This window comes from Vidua chalybeata, chromosome 6, assembly GCF_026979565.1.
Source record: "Vidua chalybeata isolate OUT-0048 chromosome 6, bVidCha1 merged haplotype, whole genome shotgun sequence".
Classification (NCBI taxonomy): Eukaryota; Metazoa; Chordata; class Aves; order Passeriformes; family Viduidae; genus Vidua; species Vidua chalybeata.
The window spans coordinates 5619536-5632954 of record NC_071535.1 but is presented as its reverse complement, the minus strand read 5'-3'; the positions used below and the strand labels follow the sequence as shown (position 1 = coordinate 5632954).

Here is a 13419-nt window from a genome sequence, read left to right as displayed (position 1 = left end):
GGACTTGTATGGTGTACATCCAAAAAGAATTTAGAGTACAGCCTTTCAAACTTCCACACTAAGGATGGTCTCCAGATCTGAGAGTGAATGAGTTCGGGCTATTTGTGGCTAAAATCAGCAAGACTATCTGTGACTAAATTCAGCAACAGCCAGTGCTGGGTACTACCTAAGGGCTGAATTTTGGGAGAAAAGGAAAAAAAGTAATGGATGTTCTTGGGGGAAAAAAAAACACAAAAAAAAAACACAAAAAAAAAAATAAAACCACGAATGAGTTAATACTACCATCAGCACAGCTTCGCAAGAGGGTTTTCCAACATTTAAACCAGCACCAAACCTTCATCAAAACACTCTTCATTCAGAAGAATTAACACATTAAAATAATACAAAAAACCACCTTTTTCCTTTACCACTCGAGCACAGCTTTAAACAAGAGATGCTTAACTCTATGGGAAATGTATTTTTCCCTGCGTTCCCCGCTTCGCACGCCGAAGCGTGGCAGCCCTGCGGGACAGGAGCGTGTCCCGAAGTCACGCCGTGTCCCGCGGGTTCCTCCCCGGGAATTTCACTGCAGAGAAGGCACCGAGGGCAGTCAAACCCACACCGGAGCCGGCTCGGGCTGACACGAACCCTCCGAGGGGGGGAAAACGGCGGCACGAGCGGCCCGGAGCCGCCTCGCAAACGCCGCTCGGGTCTGGCGGAGCCGGTGCCGCCCCCACCCCCGGACCGGCCGGGGAGCGACCCCTTCCCCCAGGCCCCGCCGCCCCGCAGAGCGGCCGGGGCTCCGGACCGCGCCCGCTCCCCCCGGGGCCCGACGCCACTCACAGCGTGTGCCCGCAGACGTTCACCATCAGCTTCAGGGAGGGGTTGCGGTACTTGGTGGTCTTGCACCGCGGGCAGCCCAAGTCGTCCATGGCCGCCTCCCGCTCCCCTCCCTCCTCCCGCCGCGCCTTCCGCCTTCCGGTGCCGCCGCCAAACGGCCCCGCCGCCGCCCGGCGCCGCCCCGCGCGTTCCGCACGCGCCCCGGGCCCCGACGCCGCCCGGCCGAGCGGGAAGGAGCCCGGGCGGCAGCGCCTGCCCGGCGGCGGGGCTGGGGGGCTGTCCGGGCCCCAGAGCTCCCGCTGTAACAGCGCGACACGGGGGACACTTGCCCACGAGTAACCAACAGGAACCACGGAATCAATTACTTCGGGAAAGACCGGCGTGTCAACCAGACCATGGCACTAAGTGCCACGTCCAGCCCATCCTTAAACGCGTCCGGGGATGGTAACTCCACCGCCTCTCTGGACAGCCCATTCCAATGTTTAATCACCCTTTCTGCGGAGAAATTCCTCCTAGTGTCCAACCTAAACCTCCACCGGCGCAGCTTAAGACTGGCCTCTGGTCCTGTCGCTGGTAGCCCGGGAGCAGAGCCCGACCCCCACCTGGCTACAGCCTCCTTTCAGAGAGTTGCAGACAGTGATAAAATCGCCCTTGCGTCCCCTTTTCTCCAGGAGAAACACCCCCAGCTCCCTCAAGCGCTCCCCACAGGACTCGTGCTCCAAACCCTTTCCCTGCTCCGCTGCCCTTCTCTGGACTCGCTCCAGCACTTCAATGACTTTCTTGAAGTGAGGGGCCCAGAAGCGGACACAGCAAAAGTCCCTCACCCCCAGTAACGACAGCAGACAGCACCGGGAGCGTTTTAACCCTTTCCCTTCCAGGGAAAGCCGCAGGTGACGGAGCCGCCGCTCCCGGGGGGCTCCAGGTGGAGATTGGGGGGGGGAGGGGGGAGCGGAGAGAGGAGCGCGGCCGCTTGATTGACGGTTGCCGTGGAGACGGCGTAGCCCCGCCCACCCGGCGCGGCGCAGCCAATGGGCGGGCGCGGCCGGGGCAGCGGTGGGCGGGGCCACATAGTCTTGCGGCGGGTGCGGGAGTCGCGGCGGGGGGAGCGGCGGAGCGCGGCCGGGATACAGCAGCGATCCCGGATGGTCACTGCGGGGCCGGGGGAAACCTGATCGGCTAGAGCAGGAGGAGGAGAGAGATAGGAAGGGGGGAGAGGAGGAGAAGGGAACGTGGGGGGGGGGGGGGGAGGAAGGAAAAAAGAAACCCCACAAGAAAAAAAAAAAAAGAAAGGAAAAAAAAAAAAAAAGGAAAACAAACCGAAACATGTCTTCTGCCTCCCCCGCCACGGACGACATCGTGATCGCGGTAGAGATCAAGGAGGAAAATGTAATGGAAATGCTCTCCGAAGCCCCCGACGGGCCCGCGCCGCCGCCCCCTCCCGCCGCTGCCCAGTTCCCCATGGAGCATGCAGGCTCCGCTGCCGCCGGCGAGGAGGGAGCCGCGGAACAGGTACTGCTCCATACGGAACTCCTGGCCAGGAATCACCACGCTGCCTCCTCTCCCTCATCTTCCTCTTCCTCCTCCTCCTCCTCCTCGCAGACCCCCCTGGCTTTCTCCCCGGACCACGTCGCCTGCGTGTGCGAGGCGCTGCAGCAAGGTGGGAACCTGGACCGCCTGGCCAGGTTCCTGTGGTCTTTGCCCCCGAGCGATCTGCTACGTGGCAACGAGAGCCTGATGAAAGCCCGGGCGCTGGTGGCTTTTCACCAGGGCATCTACGCCGAGCTCTACAGCATCCTGGAGAGCCACAACTTCGACTCCTCCAACCACCCGCTGCTGCAGGAGCTCTGGTACAAAGCTCGCTACACCGAGGCGGAGCGAGCCCGGGGCAGACCCTTGGGGGCGGTGGACAAGTACAGGTTGCGGAGGAAATACCCCCTGCCCAGGACCATCTGGGACGGCGAGGAGACGGTCTACTGCTTCAAGGAGAAGTCCCGCAACGCGCTGAAGGAGCTCTACAAGCAAAACCGATACCCCTCGCCTGCCGAGAAGCGCAACCTGGCCAAGATCACCGGGCTGTCCCTCACCCAGGTCAGCAACTGGTTCAAGAACCGCAGGCAGCGGGACCGCAACCCTTCCGAGACCCAGTCCAAAAGGTGAGGGAAAACTTTTCCTCCCCGCCCCCTCTCCCGCCTGCCTTTCCCTCTCCCGGCTCTTTCTTCCCTTGCAAACATGGCGCTTACCTTCGGTGCGCCTCGTCCTCCCCTCCTTCCTCCTCCCCGCTCCCTCGTTCCCAACACACCCACCCGGCCCGGGCGTGCGAGGCGGCGCGGGGAAACTTCCCGGACCCGCCGCCCCGCGCTCCCGGGGGAGCTCCCGGCGCGGGGGAGCCGCGGGGCGGACTCCCGGCAAGGGACGGGACCGGGGGTGTTTGTTCCCCCCGCTCCTTGTTTTTATTCAATTGTCGCGCCTGACAGAGTTAATCATTGACGGCCGGAGGACGCGCGGGGTCCCGGCGCTCTCTCTGTTTTGAAACCTGACTCGGGAGCGGGCCGGGCTCGGGTTTCAGCGGGGGAGCGGGGCCGGTTCCCGGGGCTCCCGGCCGCGCCGCGGGGCGGGAGAGCGGCCCCGGCCCCGCTCCGCCCGCGGCTCGGGCTCGGCTCCCCCCGCCCCGCGGCGGGGGCGCGGGCAGGTGGAGGTGACCTCCCCGCTCCCGCCCCCCGCCTTCCTCCGGGAAGGGACGGGAAGGGGGGAGAAAGCGCGGGGAGGAGGGGGGGAGGAAGGGAGCGGGGAGAGAAGGAGGGAAAGCGGCCGGCGGAGGGGGCCCCAAGGCATTTCTCAACCAAGGGCGCGATTGTGCCGCCGCGGCCCCTCTCCGCGGGACACATCAAAGGGCGAGGGGGGAGGGAGGGGAGAGCGACCGAAAAATGCAGCCGAGGGCGGACCAGTCAGCGAAAAAACCCGGCGCAGCCCCGGGCGGAGGCACAAAGGCCGCCCCCCATCTCTCCGTCCCTCCCCCCGGCCGCCCGGCACGGCCGGAGGTGCCTCCGCCGGCACCGGGGGCAGCGCGGGCCGGGATCTCCCCCTTCCCCCGGGCCGGGGGCGGCAGGCTGAGCCCGGAGGGTCCGGCGGCGCTTCCCGGCCTTGCCTCACCTCCCAGCGCTTTGCCAAATGGCCGCGGCCGGTCTCACACGTGTGGGCACCCCGGGCCGGCGGAGGGGGGCCCAGGCTAGCCCCCTTCGGTCGCCGGGGTGGAGGAATTTATTTACAACTCCATAACTCAGTCTGTAAAGTTTCTCCTTTGGCGAGTGTTTGGTTTGATGTGTTCTGTTTTAAGAAATCTCCTCCCTTGGCTTGGAATATTCGTTTAAAGTGCCTTGTAAAGGCAAAACACAGGAAAAAAATTGTTCGTGGAAACTCTCACATACTTGTGTTAAAGCAAGAAGTCCCCCTTGGTGCAGAGATCCTGGTATGCCGTGGTAATGCAATGTCATCTCTCCATCTTTTCCCGCAGCGAGTCAGATGGCAACCCTAGCACAGAAGATGAATCCAGTAAGGGGCGGGAGGATTTATCTCCCCATCCACTCTCCAGCTCATCCGACGGCGTTGCCAGCCTCAGCCTTCCTGGGCACATGGAGCCTGTCTACATGCAGCAGCTTGGAAACACTAAAATAGCCTTGAGCTCGTCTGGTGTCTTGTTGAATGGGAACCTCATGCCTGCCAGTACCTCTCCTGTCTTCCTCAATGGTAGCTCGTTTCTTCAGGGACCCAACAGTGTCATACTCAATGGACTCAGCGTGGGCACTTCGCAGACTGTTACCTTAAATTCGCCCAAAACTGCGACGAGTGTTGTGAGCAACGGGGTGTCCATCACTGACATACTGTCGTCATCGTCGTCAGAAGATGTTAAAGACTTCAAACTCCTTCAGGCTTCGGTCCCCAATGCCACAGCAGCCTTCAGCCCCAGCAACATCCCAGTCACTTTCCCAGGATTGATACCAAGCTCAGAGGTGAAAAGGGAAGGCGTAGAAACTGCTGCTTCCCAGGATGGAGGCTCCGTAGTTACTTTTACTGCTCCTGTCCAAATAAACCAGTATGGCATTGTCCAGATCCCCAATTCAGGAACAAATGGCCAGCTGCTGAACGGAAGCATTGGTTTCTCTTCTCTGCAGCTGCCTCCAGTTTCTGTGGCAGCTTCGCAAGGTAAAAGCTTTGCCTCTTGCAGTAAGAGGTGTGAGAAAAAGTTGGAATCAGGCACACTGTGCCTTTTAGAAGCTGTGGTCCTTTTCTTCCAAGGTATCAACAACATAGTATCTCAGGCATGGCCACACACAGAACACCAAGTGATACTGTTTGCCTCCCTTTATAGTGGGTTATGCTCGTGGGCACCCCTTTCATCTCATGCTGTTCACAGAAGTCTGTGATAGGAGTCTTCACAAATATCTGTAAATGTTACATGTTTCAGTAATTCAAAATATTCCCCATTTGCCACTGAATTCTTTCAATGAGAAGGTTCATAAAAATGAAAATTATGTCAGCTGGAAATTGTTACCGTTGTTGTTCTTGTGGTGGTTGTTTTGGTTTTTTTTGTTTTCTTTAACAAAGGCATTTCACAAAAATACACTTTGAATTACTGTAGACACAACAAGACCAAGCAGTTGCTTGTACATTTTCTGTTCCATAATTAAGAAAGATTAAAGCTGAGGGATACAATAGAAGTAAGCACTAGCTTGTAGATATAAAATGTGAGGCTCTTTGGATAAAACTGCCCTCAGTCCAAGGGAAATATGTCATCACAGGTTCATGTGCCAAGTGTGCAGGCTCCTCCCCAAGTTTACTTTAGAGTTGGTCTTAACATACCATAGTCTGAATCTTGCAGCTGGCCAGGAAGAATCCCAGGGAGCACAAACCTAGTTCTGGATCCCTTTTTTGAAGCAGATCAGTTAAAAAGCACAGTTTGGTACTCATTGGCCACTTTATCTTTGATTATGAAAATGATTAAACTGGAATGATTCTCTCTGGTTTCAGGAGCTGTGAATACTATAATGAAAGTCAAATTGTGCTCATGTGCTTCTTTGAATTTAATGTGTATAGGGTGTGAATTGTTCTTGCTGAAGCACAGAGAGAACCACTAGAGCTGTGCAACCACATTTCAAATGGGTGCACAATTATAAGGTCCTAAAATGTGGCACTCGCAGGCACTGGAAGTTATTGGCACATAGTTTAAGCAAGATTAAAGAGAGAAGACATTTAGTCTGAATGCCACCTGTAATTATTAAAGCCACTTAATCCACATGCTCAAAGGCATAAACTAACAGCCAGCAAAGGTGAGAAAGAAAGTTCTGTCCTTTTAAGTATTGTAGGACTATTTGAAAGTCCTAAGATTCATAGTAAGTTCTTCTCTGACCATTTCCCCCATTGTTAAAAACACTGGTTGCCTGCTGGAGAGTGATCCACCATATCGTTGGTGTAGAGAAAAGTTCTGGTAGTCTTGGACGGATAGCTGGCTGCCTATTCCAAGTGAAGCATGCTGCAGGCTATTTCAAGTAAGCCAGTAAATAATACTGACAAGTAACTTCAAGTTACCTGGCTTTATTATTCTGGTTTACTTGTATGCATAACATCTTCCAGAAAATCATAATTGATTAACCGAAATTAATAGTGAACTAAAATAAAAAATTATCTTTGTTGCTGTTCTAAAATATTCAGCTGTGTCCAACTGTAGTCTCTTATAATTAAACTGCTTTTGGGAAAGAGAGGTGTTCCAAGTGGGACTCAGTCCCAAGAGCCAGTATTTCTTATTTTAGGAATTACCATAATGACAACTGACATGGCAAGTCCAGTGAAAACAACTTCAGGTCATCTCTGGCCACCTCTCCTTGCTTTGGCTCACTACAACATCACACGAGCAGTGCCATGGCTTTCAGCAAGGGCAGGCAGTGCTGGGTGACTTTTCACAGCATGGTGGATGTGGTAGGATTAGGATTTTAGAAAAAACATGATAAAGCAAGGTGAAAGGGGCTAGAGCTGAGTGCTTGAAGATTACCTAGTTGGACCAATAGAAATTACTGGTTTTTCGTGTTTTCTGTGCGGGTTGGCTCGGGCAGGTTCTCCCCAGCAGCAGTGGATTTCATGTGACGTGTCTCCAGTTCCCACACACAAGCTGTAGTCTGTCACTGAACTATCTTTAATAGCTTTTCATGCTTCTATTCTTAGATGGAAATTGAGTGGTGGCAACTAGTGAAGGCCAAAGCACATTCATTTTAGTCACATGGCTGGGGACTGTTTGCTCCTTAATGAGAGTCTGAAAGATACCTAATCTAATATATCAGAAACTTCTTTTTTTTTTTTTTAAACTTTCTAGAAGCAACTTCTATTAACAACATTAATTTCTCTACACCAAGTTTTCTCTCACCTGCTACAAAAATTGCTTTTCAGTGTTACATGAAATATTAGTATATGTATATACTGCAAAGGTAAAAAAGACCAGGACTGCATAACTCTCTGCCAGCTGTAATCTCTGTTTTCTTTTCTTTTGCTTCCCTTTCCCTAGGTAATGTTTCAGCAAACCCCAGCACATCTGATGGAGGAACTTTTACAACTGAATCTTCAACAGTGCAGCAAGGAAAGGTTTTCTTCAGCCCTCTCACTCCAAGTGCAGTGGTTTATACAGTTCCCAATTCGGGCCAGGCAGTAGGATCTGTCAAGCAAGAAGGACTGGAAAGAAGCCTGGTGTTTTCTCAGTTGATGCCAGTCAGTCAGAACACGCAACTGAACGTCAACATGTCTTCTGAAAATATATCCAGTGCAGGACTCCAGTCCCTGGCCTCCTCGTTAGTGAATGTAACGCCCTCACATAATTTTTCCCTTACACCACCAACTCTTTTAAATGCTGCAGAACTGAGCTCTGGTATCTCGGAGAGCCAGTCCATGTCTTCACCCGTGACCAGTACCTCTACGGTGATATCTATCAGCAACACTAACTATGCAACCCTTCAGAACTGTCCCCTCATCACCAGTCAGGATCTGTTGTCCATTTCCACAGCGCAGCCCGTGCTTGGAGAAATAGTTTCGACAAGTGGAGACCGTGTCAGCCACCCCCCTGCACAAGTGCACCAGGATTTTGGCAGAGAGCACAGGCTGGTTCTGCAAGCCGTACCCGATGTCAAAGAGAATTTCTTACCTAATTCTGAGAGTAAGTCAACTGGCAATTTAATGATGCTGGATTCCAAATCTAAGTATGTTATGAATAACATGGTTGACACAGTATGTGAAGAACTGGAAACGGACAAAAAAGAACTTGCCAAACTGCAGACAGTTCAGATGGATGAAGTTATGCAAGACTTGTAACTTCTTTCTTTTCTTGCTTTCTGTTTTAATAGATAAGTCTCCTGTTGAGGCCCTAACAAACACCTAGTGGGTGTTTGTGGTTTTTTTTTGTTTGGTGGGTTTTTTTTCTCATTTAAAGAAACCAGAAGAACATTTAAGTGGTCTGAATCAATGTAAAGAGGAATCTCCAGCAATGGAATTAGGTTGCCACACTTGGTTTGCATGCAGTATTCTCTTTTAAGCAGAGTAAAGGAGAAAGGAAATGGCCAGGGCAAGTACTGAGGAATGGATACAGGTTTGGCTACCAGATACTACCCTGAAAATTTAACTAGACTCTCCATAGTACAACATACTCTTATAACAGTAAGTATACACTCCTAGCTTCAGACGGAAAACAAAAATCTCACTCCAAAATGGTAGAAACAATAATGCAGACATGTGTTTTCTGTTTACTTCCAGTCCATGGGCATTGAGAGATTTCTAAGGAACTCTAGACGATACCTCTCTGGCTACTTTTATGTTGTTTGAGGTTAAGAAACAAAACAAAATCATAATATTGTTACTGGTATGTTTGCTTTTTTTCCAGCAGACTTGCATTTAAACCAAAAGTCTCACATCAATAGTGTACAGGTTTCTAAATGCTACAGCTAGCATTTTGTCAGTGCACCAGAAAAAGCATCGTTTCAAACTCTAATTATGCAATTCAGAAGCTTTCTATCCAGTATGAATGTAAATATTGTTTCAGTTCTTATAAAGGAGACTTTTTTTTTTTAATTAGTACAATGGATTTTATTTATGGTTTATGTTCCCTTTCACTTTAGACATAATGCATTGAAAAGGAAAACGTTTTCTGGCTGTTTAATTTATTTTATTGTTTGAGCAGGAAGCAAGCGTAGTTATTTCTGACAAGGTTTTACTTTTTTGTAGTTTTTTTCAAGCAATAGACTGTAAAAGTAAAATGTTAATCACACTGAAACTAGAAAATTAATTCCCAGTCTCACAAACCCAGGAGGTCACTGTTTCTACCCCCTCTGTCTTTGTGTTCAGGGTTTTTTTTTGTTTGTTTGTTTTGTTAGTAATTTGCGATTCAGTTGAACCCTTTTCTGTATTTTTTACAGAATTCCACGTGCCTTTCTTCCTAGTGGCCTTATCTTTGTTACTAAAGCACAGTGGCCGGAGGAATAAAAACACTGATTTGCAAATATCCGTCCTCAGGGCCAAATCCTGATGCCTTACTTCTGCAAGTAGACCCGCTGACTTGGGTGCCCCTGCTTGCACGAGTAAGAGGAGGTTTAAGAGTCTTCTGGACCTTGTGGGTGACATTTCCTGGCAGTGCAGAGAGCCAAGGATGGCTCCTTCTGCCCCACGTCACCAGGACAGGAGGGGTCCAACCACAGGATTGTGCCGAGGGGAAGCTCTTGGCTCCATGGGATGAGCAGGAAAGGCTGGATGGGCAGGCCAAGGAAGGGAACCCCATGTTTACACATTGGCCAAACAGCCCCTGTGGGACAGCTTCAGCTGCTGCTCGAGCAAGGCCCCCATCCAGGAGTGCAGTTGAGTGTGTATTTATATCTGTCCTCCCAGGAGAAGCAGCCTGGGGGCTGCGGTGGGAGCTGCAGCAGCCGTGGTCCGTGCCTGGCCGGGGATGGGTGTCCACACCTTTCTCCCTGGGCACAGCAGAAGCAGGGTGGGCTCTGGGCAGGTGGAACAGATCCTAACCTTTCCTCCAGAGGAGTTTTTGTAGCATGGAAAAGCACATCCTTAAAGCTTTAAAATAATAATAAGAATTCAGATGTACAAAAGTGACATGCCGTTAATCCTGGTGGGTTTGGTTTTGTTATATTTTACCCTAATGTGAATATATACAGTAACTAAAGCATGTGTTCATCCTCATCTGGGGCCTGGTCCGAAGCCTTTGGAAGGCAATGGGAAATGTTTTCATAAGCTTCTGTGAGCTCTGAATCAGGCTGAGGACAGAACAAGATCACTTGTAAAGGACAAAAAAAGAAAAAAAGGAAAGGAAAGATAATTAAGGTAGCATATCCCAGTGTGTTTGTCTTGGTTTTAACTGGTTCCATGGAAAGCTTTTGAGGAATGAAGGTTTTTCTGTGCACCATGAGCACGGCGTCGGCATTCTCGTTGGAGTTTTGCACTATATTGCATATTTTGCAAGGTTTTCTGTGGAACCTCGAGGCTGAGCTCTGTTGGTGTGCACTGGAGTCCATGCTGTGAGCCAGGGCTGCAGGGAAAAGGGCAGGAAAAGGGAAGAACGAGTGTGCAAGGGGAGCACTTGCAGCTGTACGGAGTCGCTGACGCTCTGCAGGCAGGAGCAGCCCATCAGAGTTGGCTGTCCCCATGTGCTCCCAGGCAAACAGGCTGTTTGAGGCAAGTGCTTTAAAGCAGAGATTATCACAAGCAGGACATAGAGCTGTATGTTCCCCTGGCACAACTTTCCCTGACGTTCCCGGGGGCTCCGCGTGAGCAGGGAATCGGATAGTCCAGAGTTCTCCTAACCACTCTGCTTGTTTATCTGTTTGCTGGGCCCCAGCATGAGCAATCTGTTTCCCACCTCTTCTTCACCCATGTAACTAAGATGGTGATGACAGTAGCTGTATATGCTTTGCATGAAATCATTCAGCCATTTGGAAAATTAGAAATACCCCGTATCGCTGTCATTTTAATGGAGAATGTGTACTTGGCTCTGAAGGAGTTGATGGTGGATTAACATTTGGTCTGTGAAGCTCAGACTATATTTGGAGGCAAGCTAGGGAATATTTCAGAGCAGTTGTTGGTTGGTGTGATCATCTCTCATAACTGAAGAGACTGTGGTGTTACAACAGTACCTGTTACTTTATTTAAAATTTTTCCTTCTTTGCGTTCATTGTGTTACTGAGGCTCTGAATTCCATGGCTTTGCAGCACAGTGGATGTGAAAAACTGTGTATGTTGTTACAGTGGCACGTTTCTTGGAGTGTCTGGTACTTCTAATAGGAGACTTCCCACTCTGCAGTGGGAGTGGAGGATGTACATAAAAGCAGTGTTTTGGGACAAAGTGAGATTAATCTATTCTAGTCTTCCAGATATCGAGTAACTTCCTATTATCTTTTACTCTTTCTTTCTTTCTTTCTTTCTTTCTCCCATTGAAAGTAAGTGTCATTCCCTCCAGATAATGTAGTTATAACCTCATGTTTCCTGCAGGTACATATGCACAATATAAAGACTCATTGCACGGTACAGTGTGTTTAAAATAGAAATTTAAATAAGTAGTTTTATTCCTTACAAGGGTAAGTTTTTATTTTGTGGCCCTCAGGCAGGCAGGCTCACTGCTCTCAATAGACAGTACTCAAAGCCCCAAAAAGTGTCCAGGGCCAGATCTTTGGCTGCTGTAAATAAGGCATTGCTCCACTGACTCCCAAACCAAGGATTTTTACGTGGTGTTTAGCGGATTTGGATGCTGGTCTCCCACACAAGGGAAGGCAGTGAGTGTCCAGGCCCCACAGACAGCCCTTATTATCACATTCTGTTGTTTAAATGGAAGGTATGTCTACCTGGCATACACATTCCTTCTCTTCCCTCCCTCCCTCTTATGGATGAGAGTAAAGGATCATTTCAACTTCACATATGTTTGTAACTTCTAAGTCCACTGGAAATCTTACAGAAAACATTGCCAAATTCTACTGCTTTACTAGTCCCAGACTCAGCTTTGAAAAATATGCCTAAGGAAATTCTTACAAAGCATGATGTTTAAAACCCCTCTCTTCTTTACTACTTTTGATTAAAGCTGCCTCTGTTTCACCCAGAGTTTTGCAGGAAACCAGAAACATGAATTGAATGCTCTGTGTGGACTATTTGCAGCATTATCCCTGTGGTCTTACCTGCAAGGACATTTCAGCAATGTAAATCACAGACATCTATTGGCCAGGTCCTCAGCTGGGCTGAACTAGCACGTTTGCATTGACTTTAATGTCCTTTTTTGCCAGCTGGGAATATGGTCCATTCATTTCACTGGTGTTAGGTCAGGGACGGATTTGGCCCAGTACACAGTGGCAGCACAAACCAGAGCACAAGGCTGACACTTGGGTAGAACCAAACAGTCACAGTCTATCAAAGCATATACCTCTTCCCATTTACTGCTTTCCCCTACCTGTGGATTCAGGAAGACTCATTCAGAAAGTGGCTTCACCCAGAGGTGAGGCTGGAACTGTCATTACTGCTCTCAGTCTGAGATTGATGATGGTAATGGACAGGTTCTAATTTCAAATCATGCAAAATCACCTCAGTAATGATTTTCAGTTAAATAAATCAGGGTGGAATTTGGCCCTGTGTGCACAGGAGCTTTTCATGTCCATAGATCTCCAATGTGTGTGCACTTTCCTTAGCAAGGGCAGATGAACAAGAGGGTGCATCCCTCCAGTATCATGTGAGATATGTGTGCAGGGCTCTGGGAGCATGAACTGCCCAGTGCTTGTGGTCGAGAAGAATGTCAAATCATCAAAAAGAATAGTGATTTTATAATTCTGAAAACAAAAATAATGGTATTTTTAAAAGCAAGGATGCCTGAAGTCTTCCTGTATCACCTAGCAGTTATTATCTTGAAGGATATTTTATACCTTAGCTGTATGTTTCATATAATTTAAAACTTGCTTCTTAAATTTCTGAACTCAAGGAGGGGGTGAATCTTCTGGCTTTCAGGATTCACATTCAGAGGATGTTTGTTCTTTTGCTGCATGTACTGTTTGTCCAGAACTAACCAGTTATTTCTCCAATATGGGTTTTATTGTGCCTTACAACAAATATTAAATTTAAGCGGAATGTACGCGTTAGAGGAGGGAATAATCAAGAAGATTTTACTGCACTGTTAGGTGATGCTGCCCCAGAGTGTATCATCAAACATATCTGTGCTTAATTACCCAACCAAAGAGATCTAAAGTATGTATGTTTGTTGTACTGTAATAGGGGTTTGTGCCTGGACAATTAAGTGTTTTATTTGTATTCTGAGATGATGTGAACTTATTTTTCTAAACACTATACTGAATAAACTTTATATTTATACACATCTTGTGTAAATATTTCTGTTTGGATGTCATGTGAGGGTTTTGAATTTTGAGTTGGAAAAGCAATCTGAAGTAGAAACTTGGCTTCTAATGACTCATCATGAAAGGTGATGGCAACTTGGAGCGCCTGTGCTTGCCAGGGATTTGATCTGCATCCTATTTAAGCAAGAATGAGACTTTCTGTTGACTTGAGGGGGTTTTGTCAGAATTCTAAAATACTA

General features: G+C 49.2%; 2 protein-coding genes across 2 annotated transcripts in view; one reads left to right on the top strand and one right to left on the bottom strand.

Annotated features, from left to right (window-relative positions):
- MNAT1 (MNAT1 component of CDK activating kinase) overlaps positions 1 to 937 on the bottom strand; it is a 117743-nt gene extending 116806 nt beyond the window's left edge. The window contains exon 1 of the mRNA XM_053945558.1: positions 823 to 937. Coding sequence (XP_053801533.1) covers positions 823 to 911 — 89 coding nt within the window. The 5' untranslated portion in view covers positions 912 to 937. The remainder of the gene's footprint in view (positions 1 to 822) is intronic.
- A 1204-nt stretch (positions 938 to 2141) lies between these two features.
- On the top strand, positions 2142 to 13200 carry LOC128789496 (homeobox protein SIX4-like). Its single transcript, XM_053945557.1, has 3 exons — positions 2142 to 2972; positions 4331 to 5019; positions 7370 to 13200. The coding sequence occupies exons 1-3, from the start codon at positions 2143 to 2145 to the stop codon at positions 8164 to 8166; spliced, it is 2316 nt and encodes a 771-aa protein (XP_053801532.1). The 5' UTR covers position 2142; the 3' UTR covers positions 8167 to 13200.
- The last annotated feature ends 219 nt before the right edge of the window (positions 13201 to 13419 follow it).